This window comes from Lucilia cuprina, chromosome 4 (genome assembly GCF_022045245.1).
Source record: "Lucilia cuprina isolate Lc7/37 chromosome 4, ASM2204524v1, whole genome shotgun sequence".
Classification (NCBI taxonomy): Eukaryota; Metazoa; Arthropoda; class Insecta; order Diptera; family Calliphoridae; genus Lucilia; species Lucilia cuprina.
In genome coordinates, this window is record NC_060952.1 from 15,335,683 (window position 1) to 15,360,688 (window position 25,006).

Consider the following 25,006-nt stretch of genomic DNA (forward strand, 5'->3'; position numbering starts at 1 on the left):
TTTGCTTAACAAGCCAATTCATAAACCTACGAGCCCAAGATTATTAATACCTTAAATCAATTAAACTAAATGGCACTGCCATCTAGTATTGAAAAAACAAAATCTCCGTTCAAAACTGTATCTCATTTAAACAAAAAACATAAAAAAATAAAATATGACGCACGTAGTGTTGCCATGAAAAAAATAAAAAGTGTCTTTGATACATTTATTTACATAAATTTATTTTTATGAAACATAGATGGCGCTATATAACATATTAAAAAAACAAACTGTAAGCAGAGTATAGCAAAAAGATGTCCGAGTTTTCAGAATGTCAAATCACATATGAAAAAATATGACATTTTTTGAAGCCACATAGAAATATTTTCACAAATTGTCACTCGCTGTCACCTCATCTTTCAAGTTGCTATCCTCACACAAACGTGTATTTCTTATGGAACCTAGGCTGCTACATATGCCTAGGGCCACTTTAATTTGACGCAGCACCTTCCTTCCTGTTTTTGTTTAAATAACGGGTTATGAATAACTCCCGTATCTTAAAAACCATTAACTCTTATACATGTTAAACATTTAAGTAAAAAACTTTTTTTTTTAATTTTATTTATAAAAAATCTTTATTCAAATCATTAAAAAAAATGTTAGTATTAAACAAAAAAATACAAATGTAAAAAAGTACCAAATCCAACCAAACCAATCAATTTTCCAATGGCTCTAACGCAGTCTTCATCAACGGGATCTGTTTTTTTAAAGGAAAATACATTTTCACTTACCTTAAAAAATAAAATAGATTTTCTTTGAATGAAAATTTCTAAAGAGCAACGAGAGTCCAATATTGCATCTTTATTAAATAGCCCTTAGCTCTTCTTTTTATCTTCCTTTTGCAGAAGAAAATCTTGTGGAGACGAAGAACATGACAATTTTCAAGGTTTTTAAATTCTCACACGAAACACATACAGCCATCAAAATACTTGAAACCCAAAATAAAGGATAAAATTATTGAAAAAATAAATACAAAGAAAATAGAATAGATAGAGGAAAATGAAAGCACTATAAAAAATAACACAAAATAAAATTTGAACTCGAAAAGGAATTAAATCGAAAAAAACTTCACATTCAGATTTCAACCTAGAAAATTAAGAGTAACTGATCGATCCAATGTGTTTGTTACACACAAAATTATTATAGAAATAAAAACTAGGTGTGCAAAATATTACTCTCTTATACACCTCTCTTTTTTTCTCTGTCATCTCTTTCTAGTTTACTGGGTCCTCCTTTTTGCTATAATCCTTGGACAGCGAGCAAAGCTCAGCTTTCTTATTTCTAGCGCTATAAATGTAAAAATACAAGAAATAACACAAAACTACTCAAAATAATCTAAGAGTTTTTCTTTTGTTTTTACAATATTTTTTTTTTTTTTTTATCATCATAATATATTTTTTCTCTTATTTTGTTTTTTGTTTTCTTACAAATTTTAAAATCTATTTCTAATTTTTGTTCAATTGAAGTAAAATTATTTATCAATTTTTAAGAAAACTTAGAATAATTATGATCTTGGGTTGTGGAGTTGGATAAAATATTAAATAAGAAAAAAATATAAAGTTACAAAATTTAAGAACAACAGCTGATTATTTACAATGTTTTGTTTTCAGAGAAGTACTCTTTTTGCTACATCTTCTAGATCTTTTGTTTATACATATGTATGTATGTATATTGTTTCTATATGTATGCATATTATTTCAACATATTTAAACATGTAGCTGCTGTTGTTGTCCTTGTTTTAATTAATAAAAATTATGATGGAAATATTGATTATTTTGTATGTAAAAATATAATTGCCACACACAATTTGTTTTAAACTAAACTTAATCTCTATACACAATTAGGATGCTTAAAAACTACTGACACTGAAATTTTTTAGAGAAAAATCTTTTAATTGGAAAACACGTAAATATATACGTGCAAATATGCTTTCTTGATGTTTTATGTTTTGTTTTGTTATGAATTCATTCATCATTATGAAACGAGAAAATACTATAATTGATTTCTTAAATAAATGTATAAATATAATGACTACTAAAGTATGAACTAATTTAAGTTTAATGTATTTCTTTGTTTCATTGCCTTTTTGTCAGAACTGTTATTTTTTGCTTTTACTTTCTTAGTTGTTAAAATACATTTGTGAATAGTAGTGATAATGTTAAAAATGCCTTATTATAGGACACACACCTAAATACAAAAAGAAAAGAAGAAACTTACAATACTACACTTTAATTACTTTAGTATTTTAGCTTTTACAATTTGAACTGGTCTACAGTTTGGTGGCAAATTTCTAAATTACTATTTAAAAAAAACCTTATAGGGTGGGTTTTTTCTGTGTTCTGTTAATTAAAAAATATCTTATAACTCCAGTTCCTTTCATATGTGCTCCTTCTTCATCTTTCTGCTTTTGTGTTTTTAGACAACACATTCTTCAACTGCTTCTTCATTGTCCTTAATTTCAATTTAACATCATCGCCTGTGCTTCTCTTTCTCTTTCACTTCATTATAAAAGTTTACTGATATTATTATTTAATTTTATTACTTTCACAAAACTGTCAAACTCCTCTCTCTCTCTCTTCTTATTGTTTCTCACACACATCAAACACTGACTGCGGAGGGTGCTTTTGTAATATTTTTATAACAAATATTTTCTGATTATTGGTATGTATTGGAGGGAAGAAAATAGAGAAGGAAGGACGACCTTTTTGTTTGACTATTCTCTGTGTAACTGTTCTCTGTTAATGTTTAAAAACTTGGTAGATAGGTAGGTAAACTGTAAAATTTTCTGTTTGCTGTTTTTTACTTGAGTTTGAATGTATTTTTTTAATTATATGCATATTTTTTTTTTTTTTTTTGGACCTGGCACACAAACCTTTTATCACCTATAAAAATTTTATAAGAATAAAAACAAATAAATATTGTTGTAAATATTTTTAAAATAAATTTGTAAAAACATTATTCTAAAAATGTTTGCTAAGAATAAAAAGTGGTTAATAGTTGCATAGTATTCTATGAAAAACTTTCAATAGTGTTAAAAATAAACAAATAAAAACTAAAAAATAAATCTAAAACACTTGTTTTTAATTTTAGCTTTTTGCTACTTCAACTTGATGTTTTTTGCTTAATATTACTTTTGTTAACTTTTCTTAAAGGATCTTTTTTCTTTGGTAAGGAATATTGTTTACTTTAAAAAATGAAAAAAAAAAAACAAGAATTAAGAATACTACGGACACTAAGCCATTACTAACCAAAATCTAGCATCTTGATAAACAAAATAATAATTAAATCCAATAGAATTTGTTTAAGAAATCTTACCTTAGTATCTTCTGTTGTTGCCACCACCGGCACCTACGGGTCCATTATTGAAACCACCGCCGCTGTTTCCGAAATTACCTTGGTTGCCTAAAATTAGTAAAATTACGTTGTAGTGTTTTTTGTTTTTGAAGGCACCAAAATCATAAAAAAATGAATGCAATATTATTGTGGCAAATACGTTTTCATCAATTAGTTATAAAGAAACTAATTAACACTGATATAATATGTGCACATATTTGATCTTACAGTCATGAAACGCCGGATATAACCATTGAGAATTTTATCCGGAGCTGGGACTGTGTAAATTGACTAAAGGTCAATAATAAAATATCAGTAATTTCGGTAAAAATCCTTTATGATGTATAATTTTAAGGCATATTATAATTATAAATTAAATAATAAACTTACCTTTGCCAAAGTTTCCACTGTTGCCATAGGGTTGCATGCGGTTACTGGAACCAAAGTTGCCGCCGCTGCCACCACCACGTTGTGGGCCACCACCATAATTTTGTTGATAGCCTGAACCGAAGTCATTGTTGCCCCAGTTACCACTATTTCCGGGACCGTTGTTTCCAGGACCGCCAAAGTTACCGCCATTATTGCCCCAGTTACCGCCACCACTGTTGCCATTATCCCAGGGACCCATATTATTACCGCCCCAACCGCCACTACCGCCATTGTTAAAACCGCCACCGTTATTAAAACCACCACCGCTGCCACCAAAGTTACCGCCCCAGTTATCATTATTACCACGGTTACCACCCCAACCGCCACCACCCATATTACCACCGCCCATATTATTACCACGACCGCCCATGTTACCACCACGTCCGCCCATATTGCCGCGGTTGCCTCCGGATCCGGCATTATTGTTACCGCCACCACCGCTATGTTTGGGCAAAGCTTTCTTTACATCCAAAGTTTTACCCTTGATGGTGTGAGTTTTTTCCACTGAAAGTAAAGAATTAAAAAAAATTCAAGTTAATAATTGTTTATTTTTGGTTTGTACTATCATTTAGTTGTATTAAATTTAGAGTGTAACGAGGCTGCGTGTTACAACGAATATATTGTTAAAAATTCGCATAACATAGCTTAAGCCGGCGCTTTAATTAATCTTACAGTTTTATAGAAAAGAATTAATCAAATTATTGAGGAATTTGTTAATTTGTGTCAGGGAACTGTGTAAAGTGTATATTTATTGTTTAAATGCAGATATGTATCAATGACATTTTCATCAATTTTTCATACAAAATAGAAAAATTAACCAAGATATTATCACAGACTGATAATTTTTCTTTAACAGTCAATAGAACGCCGCATGAAATTATTAAACGCATTTATGCGGAGCTGGGACTGTATAGAGCCGGCTTTAGACGATCACACAAGTAATATGATCTGTCAAAATGTGTGCGTAAAAGATGGAATGGGATCGTCTAAACGCAAGATGACGAGCAGGTCGCATTAGAACAGGTATGTAAACACATACAAAAAAAGTGAAACAGCTGTTTCCATCTTACTGTGTTATTGTTTTATACCAATCGTCTAAACACAAAAAATATAAATCATAAGACTTTTATTCTCTTTTTTGTCATACGAATGAAATTTCATTTTACTTTTTCAATAGACTTATCGTAAGCAAAGTGTGATCGTCTGAGAGCCCTTAAAACATATTGAAATTACTGAATTATTCAATTAAATTTAGATAACGGATCAGTGTGTTCACTTTCATATGTCACAGGTTCTTCTAAAACATTATAATTTTTGATAAAATAGATTTTTTTGAATTTGTAACGAGGCTGCGTGTTACCACGAATATGTTTTTTAATTCGCATAACATAGCTTAAGCCGACGCTTTTATTTATCTTACAGTTTTAATAATAAAGAACTGACCAAATTATAGAAAAATTTGTCAATTTGTGTCAGGGAACTGTGTGGATATATTTGTTAGTAAAATATCATAAACAAATATTTGTAATCGTAGATGGAGCTGTTTTTTATTATTTTTTATTTTTATTTATGAATGTAATTAATCTAGTTTAACTATTTTTGTAACATTGCTGCGTGTTACACCGAATATGTTTTTAAATTCGTATAACATAGCTTAAGTCAATGGTTCAATTAATCTCACAGTTTTTATATAAAGAATTGTCCAAACTATTAAAAATTTTGGCAATTTGTGTCAGGGAAACTGTGTTTATTAAATATACTATTATTTCAACGTGTAACAATGACATTTTCATCAATTTTCTATTTCAAAATTTAGAAAAATTAACAAAGATATTATCATTGTCAAGAAATTTTTCTAACAGTCAAAAGAACGCCGCATGAAATTATTGAAAATATTTACGCGGAGCTGGGACTGTAAACATAGACCTAGACAATTTACAATCACATTTTATGTACAAGCCGGCCTTCGGTAACTAACAAGAATTTTTTCATGTAGGGTGTTTTCTGTATATCAAAGTTTTCGGGATAATTTTTATGAGAAAATATAGCTTTGAAACTAAAAGAATCAAGCAGTAGCACATTATTACAGCTATAAGTCACCCTTAACATTTTTAACTATAATGCTAAGGGTTAATTTTTGCTATCTACTTAACCCCTTCATCTCAAAACTATTTCATTTGAAGTACATGAAAAAAAATACAAATGTCAGATGTCATCAAATAAATCCTAACCTTAAAATATTTTAAATAATAACTTAGGAATATATTGTATATACACTTTATGAACATATACATGTAATATACATGTATGTAATGTACCTTAAAAAATGACATTTAAATTTCATCTACTTACACACAATCTTGTCGACGGGATCGTAGTCATCAAATTCAACAAAGGCAAAACCACGTTTTTTGCCAGTCTCTTTGTCCATTACAATATTGATTTCGACAATATTGCCGAATTTCTCAAAGTAATCGCGCAAACATTTTTCATCATGTTCGTCCTTAAGAGCGCCGACAAACAATTTCTTAACAGTGGCTCCAGCATTTGGATTGTCAATGTCTTGACGTGGTACAGCACGTTTGGGCTCTACAACACGACCATCAATTTTATGGGGACGAGCACTTTGGGCATCATCAATCATGGAAGATTTGGAATAGGTTATAAAACCAAAACCACGTGAACGCTTGGTACGTGGGTCTTTCATTACTACAACATCGACAATGCGACCCCATTTCTCAAAGTGAGACTTCAAGCCTTCATCGGTGGTACGGTAGTCTAATCCACCAATGAATAATTTACGCATATGCTCAGGCTCGGTAATTGGCTCCTATGAAGCATAAAAAATATAATTAAAATCAATATGAAAAAAATGTGTATGTATATTATCGATTTTTTTTTGATGCCATCCATTACAAAATGGCGGATTTTTTCAGCAAAGTCATTTGGAATATTCTGGAAAAACAAACTAGAAATTTTCTCTACTTACATCATCATAATTATCGTCATTGCCATTTTGTTGGTTATCATTTTGGTTGTTGCTATCGTTTTGGTTGGTCATTTTCACTTTTTTTAATTTATTTTAAACTATATGATATATTTATTCACTTGAAAATATTTCTTTAACACTTTTTTTAATTTTCCCAAAAGTTACGATGCTCTTCGCTTGCGATTTTAAACGAGAATGAGCATTCCGAAAATAGACATTCGTAGCGTGGCATTAAATGGAATTGAAACGGTAGAACATTCTCAGAGTTGCATTTTTTGTAAATGAAGATGCCAGATGTAGAAATATAACAAATTAATTTTTTTTAACAACTTGATTACAATTGGAACCGCTGTCGACAAATCAAACAAAATATGCATGTGTATAAATAACCAAAGAATATTTATTACAAGAATACGCCACTTGACGTTGCGTATGATTATGATTATATGCAGTATATGGTGTTCTGATGACACAATAAAAACTAATAGTTTGGAATAGCGAATTTGATGTATCGTCAAGGCACTTTATAATATATGTAATATATGGATCATTGCAAATGTTATAGTACATATCACATTAAATAAAACCTATTTCAAATCACTTACATATATATAATAATATAAAAAAAATTAAATATAAATTCAAATACAACCTTGATGTGGAATAAACTAGAAGTGGAACATACAAACAACACCAGTGTTGCATTTTCATAGGGTAAACGAATGAACAGCCATTTTATTTTTGATAAAATGGCGTTAAAAATGCTTGTTTTGGCTTGTTTTAAACATGGCATAATAAATAGGTGACTGCGATCAAGCAGCTGAATATTTTTAATTTTTATGTGGAGTATGGGCTCTGTAGACTTGTTATTGTTTACATGTTATAAATGTTATGATTACATCTAATATTTATTTTTTAAAAAGCTTGGTCCTGTTTTCAAAATCTTAAAACATGTGTAAAATATTAAAAATACGTTTAAATAAGATATATAATAGTCTGGGTCGAATATAACATTTTTCAAGAGCCCCGGGAGTTAAATAATAGAGCCGCTGCCGAAAACTTTTAAACAGATCTTGAAAATTTCGTTATATTTTGTTTAATTTAAGCAAGTTTTCTTATTTTAATATGGCGGGCATAAAACTGTTTAAAGTTGAAGTACATGGTGCATGGCTGCAACAATGCCAAATAATCTTTATTGAAAGTGTTGTACAGTGGTTCAGAAACATATATATTTTAACCGCCTTATGCAAAAAAGATTATTAAGTTAACAATGGTTGTTAAAACCTGTTTTTATATGGAAAAAGTGTGCAGTAAACCGTTGTTAACTTTAATATTCGTTATATTGCCGTACACTGTTTACACTTGTGGCAAACTTGGAAAATCGTGTTAATATGCCATGCCGCCATAAATTTTCGAGTCAAAAAGTATAAATCGTTGAAAGTTTAAAACGCCGCTGAAAATTTAGCCGGCATAGATCCTAGTCGATGCCGCCACCGAGATTTTTAGAGTGAGACGTCGTTCATGTTCGTTGGCGCCGACCTCTGCTTAGAAGTATACACATGCACTTAAAATAAAAAATTATCGGCGTTAGAGGTATACACATTTTTTTTTATAGTGAAAGGAATAAATTTATAAATATTTTAACCAATAAAACATTAAACTAAAATTGAAAACAAAATGATTAAACAAGAAATTCAAAGTAATTCCAATCCTGCAAAAGAAAATGGCCAGGTATGTAAAACAATAAATTAATCCAATAAAACAAAAAATTACACGATATTAGAAAGGAAACATGGTGAAATCATCATCGTCATAAAACAAAACTTGTACTTTTTTGATTTAATTATATTTTGTATGTTTGTAATATGTGATTGCTGTGGTGGCGGTCGCCGCAGCAGCAATCAATCAGTCCCTCACTCACATAAACCCCCTCCCATACACGATGACGAATACAGTTATTAAGAAGAAGACGGAATTAATAAAGAATAATGTTATTTTCTTTGTTCGCTTTTTTTGTTTTTTTTTTTTTTTTGTGTAGCTCCACAGCCAGACTAAACCACCTGCAGATGACCATTTGCGTAAAATGTTTTTGGGCGGTTTATCACCCAATTCAACGGAAGAGTCTGTGCGCGCTTTTTATAGTCAATTTGGTGAGGTCATTGATGTGATCATTATGCGTGATCCGACAACAAAACGTTCACGAGGATTTGGTTTCATTACGTTCAAGGATTCCACCATGGTTGACAGAGCACAAGAATCCCGACCTCATGTTGTTGATGGAAAGTATGTATTCTTTTTATTTTCGTTTTGTTTGAAATTTTAGTGTTTTTTATATATTTAGTGAAACTTTCTCTTGTATATGTGTGCGTTAATCAAATGTTTATGACTGACTCTACAGTTTTAAACAATAAAGATGTTTTTTTATGTTTTTCTATGTACACGCGTATATATTAGCTTTTTTAACTTGAAATCAAGAGGTTATTTTTTTTTGGCAAAGGTCACAGTTTATAAAATCATTTAGATTTTTTTATATTTAATTTCAAAATTTATTTTTACTTAAAATAGCAAAGATTCTGAGAGAATCATTTAACATCTTTTTGTTACTCTCTACAAATGTCCAGAACATTTTTGACGAAAATATTCTATACATATTATAAATCAGTTATTTGAATAAGAATCATGCCTTTACCAATTTTTTATGTCCCTTTGACCATTTAATGCACTTTTGATGATAAAATATTACATGATGTACCACTAAAACTAATAGAAAATAATAAATATTTCACCTAGAACTCAAAATAGCTGTGTAATTGATATATGTATATACATACATATGTAACTGTACATAGCAATAAATTGAGAAACGTCATTAATTTTTAATTAGTTACAGCTTTTGAGTACCATTTAAATAAATTCCTTAATTTTATTTCTATTAGACTATACATTTATAGCCAAAGTTAAGTTTAATTTTTACTTTCGAAAAATAGTACTTGCTTACCTATTTTACAATTTATATCTAATATTTCCCTTTCAGAACCGTCGACTCAAAACGTGCCTTGCCACGACCAGAAGTTGGTTCCACAGAAGCAAATTCTTCCGTTAAAAAGGTATTTGTTGGTGGCCTTAAGGAGTATCACGATGAACAATGTCTGAAAGAACATTTTCAACAATTTGGCAATATATTAGGCGTTAAAATATTGACAGACAAGAATACGGGACGTAAGCGTGGTTTTGCATTTGTTGAATTTGATGATTATGATTCAGTCGACAAAGCAGTATGTAAGTATACAAGATATTAGTTATTTTTTTACTTTTAAAGACAACACACATAACGTGATACGAACTTATCATTTATCAAATATTTACAGTGCGTAACTAAGCCTTTTGTTAAAGTTGATATGAATTGTAAAATTTTAAATATTTTTTAAAATAGATCTAAATTTATGCTTCAAATAATTTTTTTTATGACTAAATAATTTTTTGTTAGATAGTACGTAGCTTTATCTAAAACCTATTTTTTTCAAAAATTTTATAGGTACATATTAATAAAAATTCCAGTTTTCGAAATAAAAAAGTTTCATATCAACTCTAAAACTCATGTTTACACGAATATGAACAGAAACGAAATTTTAATTTAGAAAATAAACTTATTAATCTCTACTATTTGAATCTGTTTAAATTTTCCAAATTTTCCGGACTTGTAGTCAATGAGATATGTGCATCAACAACGTTTTTTGAGTGTAACTACAATAATATTAACTAATTTTTAACACATTTTTTTCTTTTCCAGTATTTAAAAATCACACAATCAAATATGTTCTCGTAGATGTCAAAAAATCAAACTACAAACAGGAACAGGCTAAAAAATTAGCTGCTCAGCAACAAGGTGCTCCAATTGGCATGATTTCCGCAGTACAAGCGGCGCCAGGTGGCTATCAACAGCCAGCAGCGGCTTACAATCAACAAGCCGCCTATGGTTATGCCCCCGCTCCCAACTATAATGGCTGGGGAACAGGTTATGCTCAAGCACCACAAGCAGCTTATCAACAGCCAGCCGCCTATGGAGCCTATGCTGCTCCACCACAAACTGCTGCTCAACCCCAATGGAATGCCACAACGTATGCTGCACCACAGGCAAGTTGGGGTCAAAATGGTTACGCTGCACCTGCTGCAGTTCCTGTAGCTCCAGCAGCCGTACCTGCGGCTAATGGTTGGAATACAGCGGCAGCATCCCCAACAAACACGGCGCAAAACTTTGGCAGTTATCAACAGACTTATAATGGTGGTCCACAGAAGGCTGGTAGTTTGCAGGGCAATCGTATGAATCCATATAGTGTTGCAGCAGCACCAACGTATGGTAAGCATTAAGAAAAAAACTAATATCTTTCAATGTTCTTCCTCTCTTTCTTAATTTTGTTTTTCATCTGATTTTGAATATAAAGAAACTTTTCTATACTATTAGTTTATTAACTGTTTAAGCGTTTCATTAATATTTCCTACTTTTTTCATATCCAACATACTCTATAAGTAAATGTGTCGTCAAACTTTATGAAAGTATTTTTTTATATAATAATACATACCTGCTTTTGTTCTTATAAAACGTTCTGTTATTTTGGTGTTCTAACAAAACAAAAAATTGTTTATCATAAATAATACTATTTGTATTTATAGATAAATTTAATCCACACTTGATTGTACGTACTGTTGTTTATTGTGTTATATTTTTTTTAATATTGACTTGATAGGTAGATAATAATTTAGTAGTTCTTGTACATTGTTAGCTAGACATATTCAATATTACATATGAAAGTATTTCTCGTTATAGTAACAATTGGCTTTAAAACTATCGCTTTTCAAAAAAGTTTGTCAATTGTATTTTCCTTTTTTTATTTTATTTAATCCTAGGCTCGCATGTGGTTTCGCCTATAAATAATTCCATGACTAATTTAGCAAAAAAGCCACGTATACAGTATTAATATCTTATTCAAGTTATGAAGAAATCAAATTTACGTTCTAGACTTTTTAAAAATGTCTATAAACTAAAAAAAAACTATAAAAAACATTCATTCATCCATACATTCCCCATGCATGAACTTAAGTTTGCAAAAGATTAAAAATGTAAAATTTAAAAACACCTTATATTACACACAGGTACGTTTTTTAAACACTTTATAAAAACATAATGAAATTGATATTTTTAATATGTATGTTTACATAATTGGTGTACTACTATACCGATATTTAATAATATTTAAATTATTTATTAAATTATTATTTATTGATCTATACTAAGAATACTCCTAGGCTTGATAAGAACATATTATATAGGTAGTAGAACATCAATATCATATTTTCAATGTGGACTTTATTCCTATAAATTAAGTAAATATTTTTATTTAAGAATAAATATTAATTTCATTGCCTTTATTTTCACTGTTCTAAGCAGTTTATAAAACAAATTATAATTGCCGATGTCAATGTACTTATATAACTTTTTAGTATCATCTTAAACTTCTTAATTTGTTATATTTAACACCGTAATGACTAATGGAAGTATTTTTTTTTATTTATTGTGGTTATTATGAGATTTTTTAGAGTTTTAATTGGAATAACAGTTTGTAATAGGTTGACCAAAAATCATTTCATTATAAAAAATCTAGCAATGCTTTATGATTTAAAGGAAGAAGAATAACAAATGTTTTTTTTTCTTTTTTTTTCAAAATAACATTCATTGAAAGAATATTTTTTAAAAAATAATTGATAAACGAAAAGTTTTATAGCAAAAATCTTATTCGACCATTTCATTTTTAAGTAATTTGCCATGAATGATGATTACTGATAAAATATTAAAAAAGAGAACTTACATACATTTTTCCAAAGAAAACTATTTAAACAAAATATCTTTATAACAAAAACTAATTAAATAAAAAGTTTCAAACAAATTTGATTCTTAACAACAAACACTTTTTGGCAAAAATCAGATTAAATTAAATTTTTTTTTTAGTTTTTGAAAAGTTTTCACAGAATATAATTACTGTTACAAATGTTAGTGATGGAAAAATCTAAAGACACGTTTACTAAAATCCTAAATGAAATTATCTTGATCAATGAATTTCTAAAAAAAAAACAAAAAGAAATTAACTTATATGCGAATGATTTTTAATTTCACAAATCGATCACAAACGTTATCTAAAGAATAGTTTTCTTAAGTCAATAGTACAAACTATTGCAATGAACTTCAACTTGTCAATGACACAATTCATAGTTTTTTTATATAATCTTGCAATAGCATTTTACTCGTTTTGTAATAACACCTGACAATCAACAACGATTTATAAAGTTTTAATGATACACGTATTTTCTTATAAAACAATCTATAATAGTATAAATAAAATATATTTATATTTAATTTATCTATCTACAATTTATATATTTATCTATTAATATTTATTAATCATTTATATTGCTTTATTTATTATACTATTTATATCTTTCTTTATTTTTTATTTAGGCAATTAAGATGTTTCTCTCTCTAAATATATTTATAAATATAACACTTATTTAAGAATGTATTAAAAAAAACAAGATTAAAAGGTCTCATAATTAAGAACATCTGAGTGAGTGAGATAGATAACACAGAAAATTAAAAAAAAAAAAAAACTTAAAAATAATTTTACATAATAAAACAAAAACTATTTGCTGAGAATGAAATTACTATAAAGGACAAATCTATGAATTATATATTTATTTAAAAATATATACATATAAATACTTTTAATCATCACCAATATATTATATACTATATAATTATAAAAAAACCACTTTTAAACTACAACAACAACAAAAAAACAACGATAAAACCATAAACAATTGTTGCCAATCTACCTAAAAACTACTCTTAATTACAAACAACAAGAACAACAACTACCTACCATATCTATCTATATATGAGAAGTATTCTTTAAAAAAAGTTCCTCTTTTGCGGGAGAAAATAAATTCAACGCCACTGTTTGCTACTGATGAACCGGAAAAGCATACAACAAACACAACATTTTAAAGAAAGGACAGAGGAAAAAGAAGAAAGAAGTAAAAGCAAAAAAAGAGCAATTTTCATTTTATATTGTATATTACATATATTTTTTCAATATAGAAAATAAGTCTATTTTTTCAATATTTATTTAAATTTTTTTAAATTTAAACTGGATTTTTTGTTTTATTTTTTTTGCCCAACAAAATAACTATTTTACATACATACCAAATGCATACATAAGTATGTGAAAATTACATTCGTGAATTACTTTTTTTTTTAAATTTTATTACCACACTTTTATGTTTTGTTTTTTTACTTTCTATATTTTCATACCCTACACACACACATTTTGCATAATTGTGTTTCCAAGAAAGTTATTTAATATAAAATCAATCATTTTTTTTACCCCAACATTTCAAGAACAATAATTATAATGTATAAATTATGAATTAAATAAAATATAAATATAAATAATAATTATTATTAATGTATATGATTTTAATGGAATATTTATGGTTGTTATTTTTACTTTTTGTTTTTTTTCTTTTGTGTTCAATTTGTTTTTTTATATGTGCGTATTTGTATTTTACATTATTAACTATTTCTATACATAATTTTATATGTATTTTATTACAGTACTTACTACTTACCTACAACTACTTGTTTGGAAATATTGAAATAAGTTATAAATATATGTACATATTATGTATACATACATACGTACAGAGTATATATATGCATCTTTTCTTTCACGTCTTTTTTATATAAATGTGTATTTATATATAAATTTTAGATTCTTATTATATAATTACTTGGCAATAAGTTATTCTAAAGATTTTAAATTATTTGTTGCATATTAACTTCAGAAATTGTAATAGGTTGCATGTTAACATTGATTCAAAGAAATATTTCTTTTAATTCTAAAATTCCTTAAATCTTGCAAATGGATTTTTCAACAGTGAGATCAAATCTTTATAGAATAGACAAAAATAAGTCGATATAAAAATTTTTATAAAGAAAATATTGAACGAAATGTCAATTTGATTAGAAAGTTAAAGAAATCTGTTTTTAGTACGTGGTAAACCCATGATTGAGGCGACACAACGACGATTCAAAATTGATGTCTACGTTAACTTGGTGTCTACAACGACTTACATAATGGGAGTGATTAAAAAGTTTTCGAAAAAAAAACTGAACAATGAACAAATTTATCGAAAAGTTTACTAAAGAAAATTTTCTCTATGATCAAATTGTATTTAAACTTCGAACATTAATTGTCTTAAAAAACATATTAATCAAATATTTTTCTAAAGTGCTGTTTGAATAAAATCTTAAGAAATAAAAACACATCAATTGAAAGAAATGCTTAAAAAAAAACAATATGACTAAAATAAAAATAGTTAAAAAAAAAAACAAATCAATCGAAGAACAGTTTTATATTAAAGCATAGTGGCCGTAAATTAATTATGTGATTATCTTAATTTTTGTTTAAACGCCGAAGCAAATATGTTCTAAACAATTAAAAAAAACGCCTGCAACAATTAGGCTTCTTTTTAAAAACTTAATTGCCAATCTATTATATAATACAGAATTTAAATTATGTTTATATTATTTAAATTAAATTTTAAAGAATGGAAATAATCTCATGACAACAATTTAATGTATAACGTATATTCTATTACTTTCAAATTTGTTTAATTAAAATATTTATAATCTCTTAATATTTTTAAGTTAAATAATTATAGTTTTAAAAAAAAAAATTATTTAACTATTTGCTAATTTTAAATTTAAAATCTAAAAAACAAAAGAGTACTTTTTATACTTGTTTCCAAAATTATTATATAATAACACTAACGCTTTACGCACCGTTTTAAAAAAAAAAAAAAAAAAACTACAAAAATTTAACATTCCTTGTATTTGTGTTATTTGTTCTCTTTTTTTTACGAAATCCTTTAACTAATCTAAAACACAAACTTTACTTCTTTTATACATAAATCATAATTTTTTCCTTATATACTTTAAATATATACATATGTATATTTTTTATATATATGCCACATATACATACTTATTATATACGTTATACTTTAGAAGAAAAAAAATTTTATAAATATTTTTAGAAAATTTGTTGCAAATTAACTTGAATCTGAAATATGATTTTTAATTTTAAAACTTGAATTATTTCAATATTTTCTTTCAAGCAACAATCCAAATACAAACATGACAAATTTCTCGTTAACGTACATAATGCGTGGCAGTTGCCGCTGCTTGCTTGATAAAGAGGTTTCACAAAATATTGTTGTTCTGTAAACACAAAAAAACAAAAGCATATTTTGCCCATGAACGAAATGGTGCGCTGTATGTTAAAGAACTGCTTTAAAAGGGCTGTGGGCTTTTCGTATATGTGTGATGGGTAAGTTTTGAATTATTATTGTTTGCAGTACTTTCTAGTCTGTTGTTTTGAAATTATTTTTAATTTACACTACTACTACCTCTTATTTTAATTTTTTTTTTTGTTTTTTTTACTATAATGAAATAAAAAAAATTAATGAAAATTTAAATTGTGTTTTATTTACAAAAGAAATATTAGTTGTTTATTAATATGTATGTAAATTAAGTTTAAAAGTAAAATAATCATGTCTGTTCTGTTTCAAACTTGAGGAGCTTCTAAAACCGAATTTGGTGTTTTGTAAATGGAATTTTTATTTGAACTTAAAATTCAGAAAAATATACATATTTTAAATGAAAAAGAGTTTAAAATTTAAATTTGAAAACGAGAAAAATAATGAGAATTCGTTTTTAAACGAGAAATTTACTAGAATTCGGTTTACAGAAGAGACAGGAAAAATGTTCTGCCTATTTACTAAATCAAGTGTTAGCTTAAGTGTTTCGGCAAGTTCTTCCGAAAAGAAACATTTATATTAATTTAAGGAGATTTTTTTATCTAAATTCTTTATGTAAATTCACTACAAGACCGGCATAAATTAGGAAAACTTTGTTTTACATAAAACATCGTTGACATTTTACTACTCTTTAAATAATTTTCCAACAGATCGCTGGATTTTAGACTGATTACTTATCTGATAGAAAATATTTATTTATTAAATATAAGTGAAAACTTGATTCACCGCAAAAAATTTGACATTTTTCAAATTACATAAAACTGTAGAAAGCAATGTAATATGACGCATATTTTCTAGTGCTCAGTTGAAAAAAAACCAATTTGAATTATATCAGTCTTGACATGACAAAAAATATAGGACGGACATTCAGTATTAAAATTGTTTACGACTGAACCGATTTTATCCACTTAAAACCAGCAAAAAATATTTGCGGAAAATTTATCATCAATGGGTTGTAATTCCATTACTCCTTACATTTCAATGACTAATTACTTACCGTCTGCATTACTTTGAAGTTCTCGAGTAATGAGCTTCTTTTAATCTGAAATAGAAGTACTTTATTTTCAGCTTTGTCATTGTGTTTTAGAAAAAAGAAAACAACATTAACTTTGTATCTGAAAACCGCGCAATAAAATAGCTAAGCAGTGGTGCAGTGAGCAGAACACTTAACTTATTATTAAAAACATAACAACTTACTCAACAACTTCTTTGTATCTGAAAACCGCGCAATAAAATAGCTAAGCAGTGGTGTAGTGAGCAGAACACTTATTATTAAAAACTAAACAACTTACTCAACAACTTCTTTATAAGCAAAATATACTTCTTTAACTCCCTATTTGTAAGCGAGTGTAGAAGAACTTGCCTCCAATGACAACACCGTATTAAAATAATGAGTTGAAATGCTAAAGAAGAGGTAATGACAAGAGGTTTTATTTGAATTTTTACTCATTACTTTTTAATGTAAGTTTTTCTGGGTGTGTGTAATATGTATATTTAATAAATGGGTTTTTAAAGGCGAACAAATTGTTTTTTGATTCAAAAAACAGATGCTGTTAATATATCTCGTTCATTTTTAACCCAGGTCTTAAGTATACTTTTTTAATGGATTAAGGTATGCTGAATCACAATCTGGTTATCACTTTATGTTTTCGAAATATCGGGCGTTTTAAATAAAAATAATGTTTTTTCCAATGTTTGAGACATTGATAAAGAACATATCTTTATAAAATTTGTTGTGTCGTCTGAAAATCCTATATGTTGACTTCAAATATCCCTAAGATATTTTTACCCTAAAGTCATTAATTATAGAATTGTAAACATTTGAAGATATTTCCCTTAGTTATTTCCTAAACGACTTTAGTGGGGACAATAATATTGCTCCTATATCCACCTTAAAGTATACCAATTGGTTCAGAATAATTTTCTGAGTCTGTCCGTCCATGTAAACCTCGTAATCAAACTACAGGTTGCAATTTTGAAGATAATTCAATAAATTTGGTACATGATCTATTGTCCCAGAGCCGAAGCCTATTCAAAATGGTTCAGATCGAGTTTTTATTTCACATATCCCCCATACAACTGAACCCAAGATTAAGGCTTGTAAACCGTGTAATCAAACTACGGGTCACGATTTTGGAGATAATACAATGAAATTTGGCACATGATCTTTTATGGTACCTATTGAAAATTATTACCATCGATCTATTATTTCACCTATCCCCCATACAACTGGACCTGCCGAATAGGGCTTTTACGTTTATAATTATATTTAATATACTCGTATCTCATCAAAAAGCTGTAAAACCAAGTTCTATTTTAGCCTTGAAGACCCTCATGAACTTTATAATTATAGGGCTATTAAAATTTGACTTAAATGTCCACAAAATGCTGCCTTGCGCTATTACAACATCACAACTAGAACAAAAAGCGGTTGTTTTTTAATATTTATGTAGAATTTTTGCTTCAGCTCTGCTCAGTCCTTTGGAAAGGTATACTTTTTTGTGCCTGGGGTTTGATTTACTGCCAAAAAATTAAAACTGACACAAATAAACTGATGTGCATATAAACATTTAGTTTCAATTAAAATGTAGTAAATTAATGTTCATGAAAGAAATTAAAATATAAAAATACTTTTTGTGTATAATATATTTCTGTATTTTTTATTTACAAACGTTTCCTAACATTTGCGAACAGGCCCATACTCTTCTATTTTTTAGAGGAGAGTGTATAAACAGTGCATTAAATAATTATATAAGGAGTTATTCTCTGAATTTAAACTGTCAATACTAAATTTTCATAACCCTCCAACTTATTCCAAAAATGAGAAACCAATAAAAAATTACTTTTAAATAATTATTGTTTTTATTATTCGTTTCTTTTCCATAAATATTTGTTTTATGTATATTACTTATATTTTAAATTTATGTTGAATTTTTTTTATTAATTATATTGTATAAATAGATATTTTTATAAGAACTCAAAAATAATAAACAAAAATTTTATAATTTTAGAGAAATTATAAAAAAATACATAAAAACGCACACGTTGAAAAAGTAATTAATATTTTAATAAAAAATATTTTTCTTACATGGACGAAATTTTACCTAGAATTCAATAACGTGAAAACTAGACAAGATTTCGTGTCATGTTTTAAAAGTCTTACTTAATAATCCGTTTTTTTTTTTTAATTTACCTTAACACAAATTGTTTTTTATTTTTTTATTTATTTTTAGTTTTGAACTTTAAATTCTTGTGTTTTTTTTATGTTGTTAATATTTTTAGTTTTTAATTTAAATTTGTTACAAATATTTAATTTTATAATTTATGTATCAACCTGCTGCTTACTTAAAGTTTTTACGTTTTTTTTTTTTAATTTTATAATTAACTGTTTTACTTTTGTTAAACTAAATCTAAGTTTTGTTAATTAAATAAAAAATATTTATTTTAATGTTAATATTTATTATTTTAGCTTTTTTATTTTTTTATGTTTAGTAGTTTTTTCTTTTGTTTATTTTAGCTTAATTTAAATGATTTTTTAGTTTATTTTTTTTATTTTTTGCTTTTAATGAACTACATTCTTGAGTGGTGGTAGCTTGTTTAACAAAATTAGTAAAAATGTATGTATATTGAAATTGTATATAACTGTGTAAGAAAGTAAGTTTTCAATATTAACTTTTTTTAATTTTATCAAATGTTACGAGACAATTCACATTCCGACTAGTTAGAGAACCAGTTTTTAATTTTAAGGGCGGGTTTCTTACTCATCAGTTAAACTAGGCTTAACTTGCTGTTAGACTAAACTCGGAACAAATTTAGGCGGACTTTAACCGATGATTGTGTTTTTCAAAATTGTGACATATAAATTTGTCGTAAAATAAAGGCATAATTCTTCATCATAGCTAATATTAAAGAGTTTTGATCAAAATTATTTCGAAAAAAGTTACATATTCTGAAAAAATCATAGGGTCGATTTCATGAAATATTTATCTGAAAGCTACAAGTATTTAATATTGTTCTTTATTAGCGACTTCGCTGTTATAAGAATTTAAATACTTTTAACTGAAATCTGGAAATAAAACAAAAAATGAGCCCACTTCGAGACTTTTTGTTCGATATCGCATTTAATCAATCGTTTAAGTTTCGGCGGCATTAACTTACACAACGATCGAAAATTTGTATTCCAACATAAAACGGAATCGAAAGCACAAGGTATACAGAGACGTCACGAGCAAAAGGCTATTTCCATCTCTTTCGCACAAAACGAATTCAATGATTTTTTTAGCTGTATTTTATATACCTTTTCTCACACAACAATTTCAAAATCAAACAAAAGCTGATTTTAGACTTTTTCAAATGTCAAAAGTGACATCTCTGTATACTTTGTGTCGAAAGAAAAAGAAGAAGCAATTCCATTTCATTTAAATGCTTTACTATTGTATATATTCTGCATTATGATCGTAACTAAGTTAAAATAAATTCCTATTAATTTAACCCTTTAACGACCATAGGCAAATAGACTTGTCTTAAAAATTTTAGTATATATGTTTAAGTAACAATTAGGGCGAATCTGTCAAACCGATCTTGACAACTTTATTTTCGAAACGATACATAAGACTTAGAAGTTATCTAGGAGAAGAATTTCCTTATCGTAACTTTTATGAGGCCATAGATATCGACAATCAAACTGAACCAAAAAGGTTTGGTCGTCAAAGGGTTAACATATCAGTCGTTTTTTTATGTATAGAATTTTGACGTTTTTTTTTGCATCATATTTCCTTATTGCATTTCTGAATGATTTACTTAGACCTGGTCCACACTATGAAACTTTTGTTGATAAACTTTTTCTTAATTCTCTTTTGATGTTTCCTTAATGTACACACATAGAAACTTTTGTTTTAGCAACTACGTGTAAATTGCATTGATTTGTTGTTGTACGAATGAGAAGAATAACAAAACAAAACAAGTTTCCGAGAACGGGAAACTCCGTACCGCGATAGAGATGAATGATATTCTTTCTCTCTCACGCAAAATTAAAAGATTTCAAAAAAAGTTTCCTAGTGTGGAAGGGCTAGTTTTCTTTATACGGGTTTAAAACGTATTAAATTGTATGAATTTGGTTTGAAGAGTTTTTAGATATTAACTCGGATTCTTTTAGTTAGATGTAACACATCTAACTAATTAAAAGCACTTCAGCTATTCTCATGTGTTTTAGGATTTTTTTTTACATTAAAGATTGGAATACTTTTTTTTCTGTCATTACATAACTGAATGTGTGATGCATTTCCAGACGTACTGTGGTATCTGGTTTTCTTTATCACCCACACTTTTCTTCGAATATGAAATTGAAAAATTAGTTCATATATTACGGATATTTAATATTGTTAAGAAAATATATAAGAGTTATTTTCTCGATGTCAATATATTTTTAATATATTTTGTTTTAAATTTCATTTAAATTAAATTGAAGACCAAATAATATTTTACTACGGTTTATCTTTACAGTTTATGGTTCTGTGTTATTAATTGGAAATAAAAAATTTTAAATTTCGTTAAAACTGAAAGTAGTAGTTTCATTAGCAATTTTTTACATTTTCTAAAGAAGCAAATTGCGTAATAATTTTGAAATCACTTTGCTCAACTCTTTGTTGTTTAAATTTTTATAGAAATTATAGCTTTGGAAATATCGATTTTTTTAAATGTGATTACTATAGTTTTTATCAAAATCCAAAATGTTTTTCAGTGTTTAAAACTTTAAAGATCAGAGAAAACAATTTATAATACTTTTACTTTTTATAGCTCATTTACTAAAAGACCTGCATTATCCAAAAAGTCATTTCAAAAAAAAAAAAATATTGTGAATGTTTAACGCCATTTTATATTATTTTAATAACTTTTAATTAAAAAATGGAGTTTTAAATATTAAATCAGATTTAGATAGTAGAGATTAATACATATGTTTCTCATTTAAGTTGAAATTTAATTTTTAAAATCGATCTCAGACCATAATAAAAATATTTAAAATTAGTTAAATCTAGATGAAAGATTTAGATTGTTGGATTATGTCAGTCTTGTAGTAATTGAGCGATATGTACTTTTTTCTATGTTGCGACATAAAAATAAAGTTTCTAACAATAATACAACTACAACACACCTTTTTTTGTGAATTTCTATTGTTGTTTGTTTTTGGTTTATAATTGGAAAAGGTTTTTAGTAATTGAGGATTCATTATTTTTAATATAATTATTTAATTTTTGTTTCTTCGTAGAAACCATGTGAATTGTTTTAATAAGTTGTTTTATGTGTCTATGTGTGTGTATTAGGAGTTAGGGGATAATTCGATACAAATACAAAATAATCGAATTAGTTTTTTATTTCGATTTGCATCAATTTATGTGTTAACCCATTGGTATTTTTTTATTTTTGTTAATAAATATGAATGATTTAAATTACAAAACTATTTAAATACAATAATTCCGTTAAGTTAATTTTTTGTTATTTTTTTATGAATTTTATAATTTTTTTCGATTTTTTATTACTTTTTTTTAATAAATATATAAATGTACGAAGTTTTTTTCTGTTTTTTAAGTTATACAAGTCTTTCTTTTGCTTTTAATTTATTGCATTTTTTTTTTAATCATTTAATTGATTTCAGAAAATATAAAATATTTCAAAATGTTAAAAAATTATGTTAAAAATAATAAATACTCTTCAAAAAAATAAACTTTGAAAAAGAATTTGAGAATTTCTTTATTATAATACACGATTGTTTAAGTACAAATTAAGAATTGATTTTAATGATTATGTTTTAAACTTTGTTTGGACTTTCTAGTTTTACTAGAGTAAAACCTTGTAGTCATTTGAAACTGCACATTCTAAAGTTTAAAACATATGTATTCGAAATTTTTGAATCTAATTAAAATCAAAATACCTAATTACTATCAGCGGGTTTTGCCTTTTTTCTACATTATAATTTATATGATACATTAGAGAACGTACTACGCATCAGATGCTGCGGACAAGCCCTATATTATTATACTCACAAACCTCCTATCAATCTGTATTATAATAAATAGTTAAGGAGAATTATATTTTGCTTGAAAATTTAAAATTCTTACGTCCATTATCACAATGTATTTTTTTTAATTAACAGTATTCATACATAATATATTTTGAACGGCGGAATAACTTTAGGTTAAACGATAATCGGAACTGGGCTTAAAGTTAATAAATAAAAACAAAATTCAACTAATAGTTGTTTTAAACTTTAGCTTTAAATATCTCTATGAAAGAACAAAATGCGATAGAAGTTTGAAGAAGCTAAAATAGACAGCACTATTAGAAGGGAAAACGCTAAGATATCTCGAAAATCTTAGGGTATGACGATTCGATGGAAACATTTTAATTTAAATGTTTTTCTTTCATAACATGCTTTAAAAATAAACTTCTGAACTTAAAACAATATCGACTCTCAATTCTAATATCTCAATGTCTGGTTATATCGTATTATCGTATGATTAATTTGAGTTTTCACACAGGCAGAATATCTACATGTTTAACGTTAACCGGAGGTGGAGTTAACGGATCTCTTCGTAATTTAATTGTGTCATAGACCCTTTTCAACTCCAGCAATTTGTACATATTTTTCTGTAGTAATTTAAGTTTAAATCTAGATTTGTTTTATATCTATCACATTCTAATCCCACAAAAAAATATTAAAATTTCTAATGCTTTTTAAGGTTTTGCAAAAATTACTACCGAGTGAAACGCATATTCGTACATGTTATTTACTTGTTCTTAAGCAAATTTGCTTTATTGAAAAGGCTTTTGACAAAATAATAAATTTGAAATATCTTAAAAAAAAAACTGGAATAAATTAGTTGGTATTTCTGCATTATATACTACCAACAAAAATGATAATTTCTTTGATTTACTTTTAAAATGAAAATTTTCTATCTTTAAAAAGATAAAGATTTTAAGAGTAGTAACAAACTTATTATGCTTCTGAATTAGAATTTCGTCTTTAAATTCTCAAATCCTTATTGTTTTATTATTTGTAGAGTAAATATATTTTCATTTGTTTTGTTTATTTTCAAAAACTTTAAATGAAGGGTAAAATTTTGGTTTTGTTTTTGTTTGTTTTAATATATATAATTTTTTTTATTAAAATTAAAAAAAATTCTTGTTATATTTTAATTACATCATATTTTTATGTATTTTTTGTTTATTTTTTTATAAATTACAAAAAAAAAAAGTTTAATAAAAAAATTTCATTTCAATATCATTTAATAAAAATAAGAAAGAGAAGACAATAAAAACAGATTTCTTTGTTTAAATAAATGAAGCTAAATTTTGTTTCATAAAAAAAAGCATGAAAATGAGAGCTTAAAATGAAAACTAGAGAGAGATATATAAAGAGGTGATAGAGAGAAGAGAAATATTATGTTTTGTGTTATTTTATTTTTTTTAATTTATGTTTAAGGCGCCGCCGTGTGTATCTTATTTGTTTATATATTTTTGTTTGTTTTAATAACAGCTTTAAAAAGCTTTTAGTCTTGTTTGGTATGGAAATGTGAAAACAAAATAAAAAAAATTTACAAAAATATAATGATATAGAAAACTTGTTAAAAATAAAATTAGTTCAACAATAATTTAGAAACATTAAAAAATTAAAAATCTTTTCTTTTTTTTTTCTCAAATAAAAATTTTTACCAGGATTCCTCGCCAAAAAATTAAATAAAAAAAAAATCAACGGTAGAGTATAAAAATGTATAAATGGCGGAATGA

General features: G+C 26.9%; 2 protein-coding genes and 1 long non-coding RNA gene across 6 annotated transcripts; 1 reads left to right on the plus strand and 2 right to left on the minus strand.

Annotated features, from left to right (window-relative positions):
• Nucleotides 1-583: 583 nt before the first annotated feature.
• LOC111681608 (heterogeneous nuclear ribonucleoprotein A1-like) lies at nt 584-6,996 on the minus strand. 2 transcript variants are annotated; one of them, XM_046948814.1, is made up of 5 exons: nt 6,791-6,996; nt 6,154-6,631; nt 3,763-4,305; nt 3,355-3,441; nt 584-967 (listed from the first exon to the last, which is right to left on the minus strand). In XM_046948814.1, the coding sequence occupies exons 1-4, from the start codon at nt 6,860-6,862 to the stop codon at nt 3,356-3,358; spliced, it is 1,179 nt and encodes a 392-aa protein (XP_046804770.1). In that variant the 5' UTR covers nt 6,863-6,996; the 3' UTR covers nt 584-967; nt 3,355. The 2 variants fall into 2 exon arrangements, with proteins under 2 accessions (XP_046804770.1, XP_023299241.2); XM_023443473.2 differs by lacking the exon at nt 584-967 and adding an exon at nt 1,798-2,921.
• A 1,326-nt stretch (nt 6,997-8,322) lies between these two features.
• On the minus strand, nt 8,323-11,781 carry LOC124419469. Its single transcript, XR_006940628.1, has 3 exons — nt 11,493-11,781; nt 11,371-11,410; nt 8,323-8,354 (listed from the first exon to the last, which is right to left on the minus strand). It is a non-coding gene; the product is annotated as an uncharacterized LOC124419469 (long non-coding RNA).
• Nucleotides 8,328-16,375, plus strand: LOC111681607 (ribonucleoprotein RB97D). 3 transcript variants are annotated; one of them, XR_002762645.2, is made up of 6 exons: nt 8,328-8,521; nt 8,829-9,073; nt 9,825-10,069; nt 10,581-11,147; nt 11,696-11,941; nt 13,302-13,848. XR_002762645.2 is itself a non-coding variant. In XM_023443471.2 (5 exons), exons 1-5 carry the CDS (start codon nt 8,468-8,470, stop codon nt 16,042-16,044), a joined length of 1,134 nt encoding a protein of 377 aa, XP_023299239.1. In that variant the 5' UTR covers nt 8,330-8,467; the 3' UTR covers nt 16,045-16,375. The 3 variants fall into 3 exon arrangements, 2 of the variants coding, with proteins under 2 accessions (XP_023299239.1, XP_023299240.1); XM_023443471.2 differs by lacking the exons at nt 11,696-11,941; nt 13,302-13,848 and adding an exon at nt 16,022-16,375 and having other exon boundaries at nt 8,330-8,521; XM_023443472.2 differs by lacking the exon at nt 11,696-11,941 and having other exon boundaries at nt 8,333-8,521.
• The last annotated feature ends 8,631 nt before the right edge of the window (nt 16,376-25,006 follow it).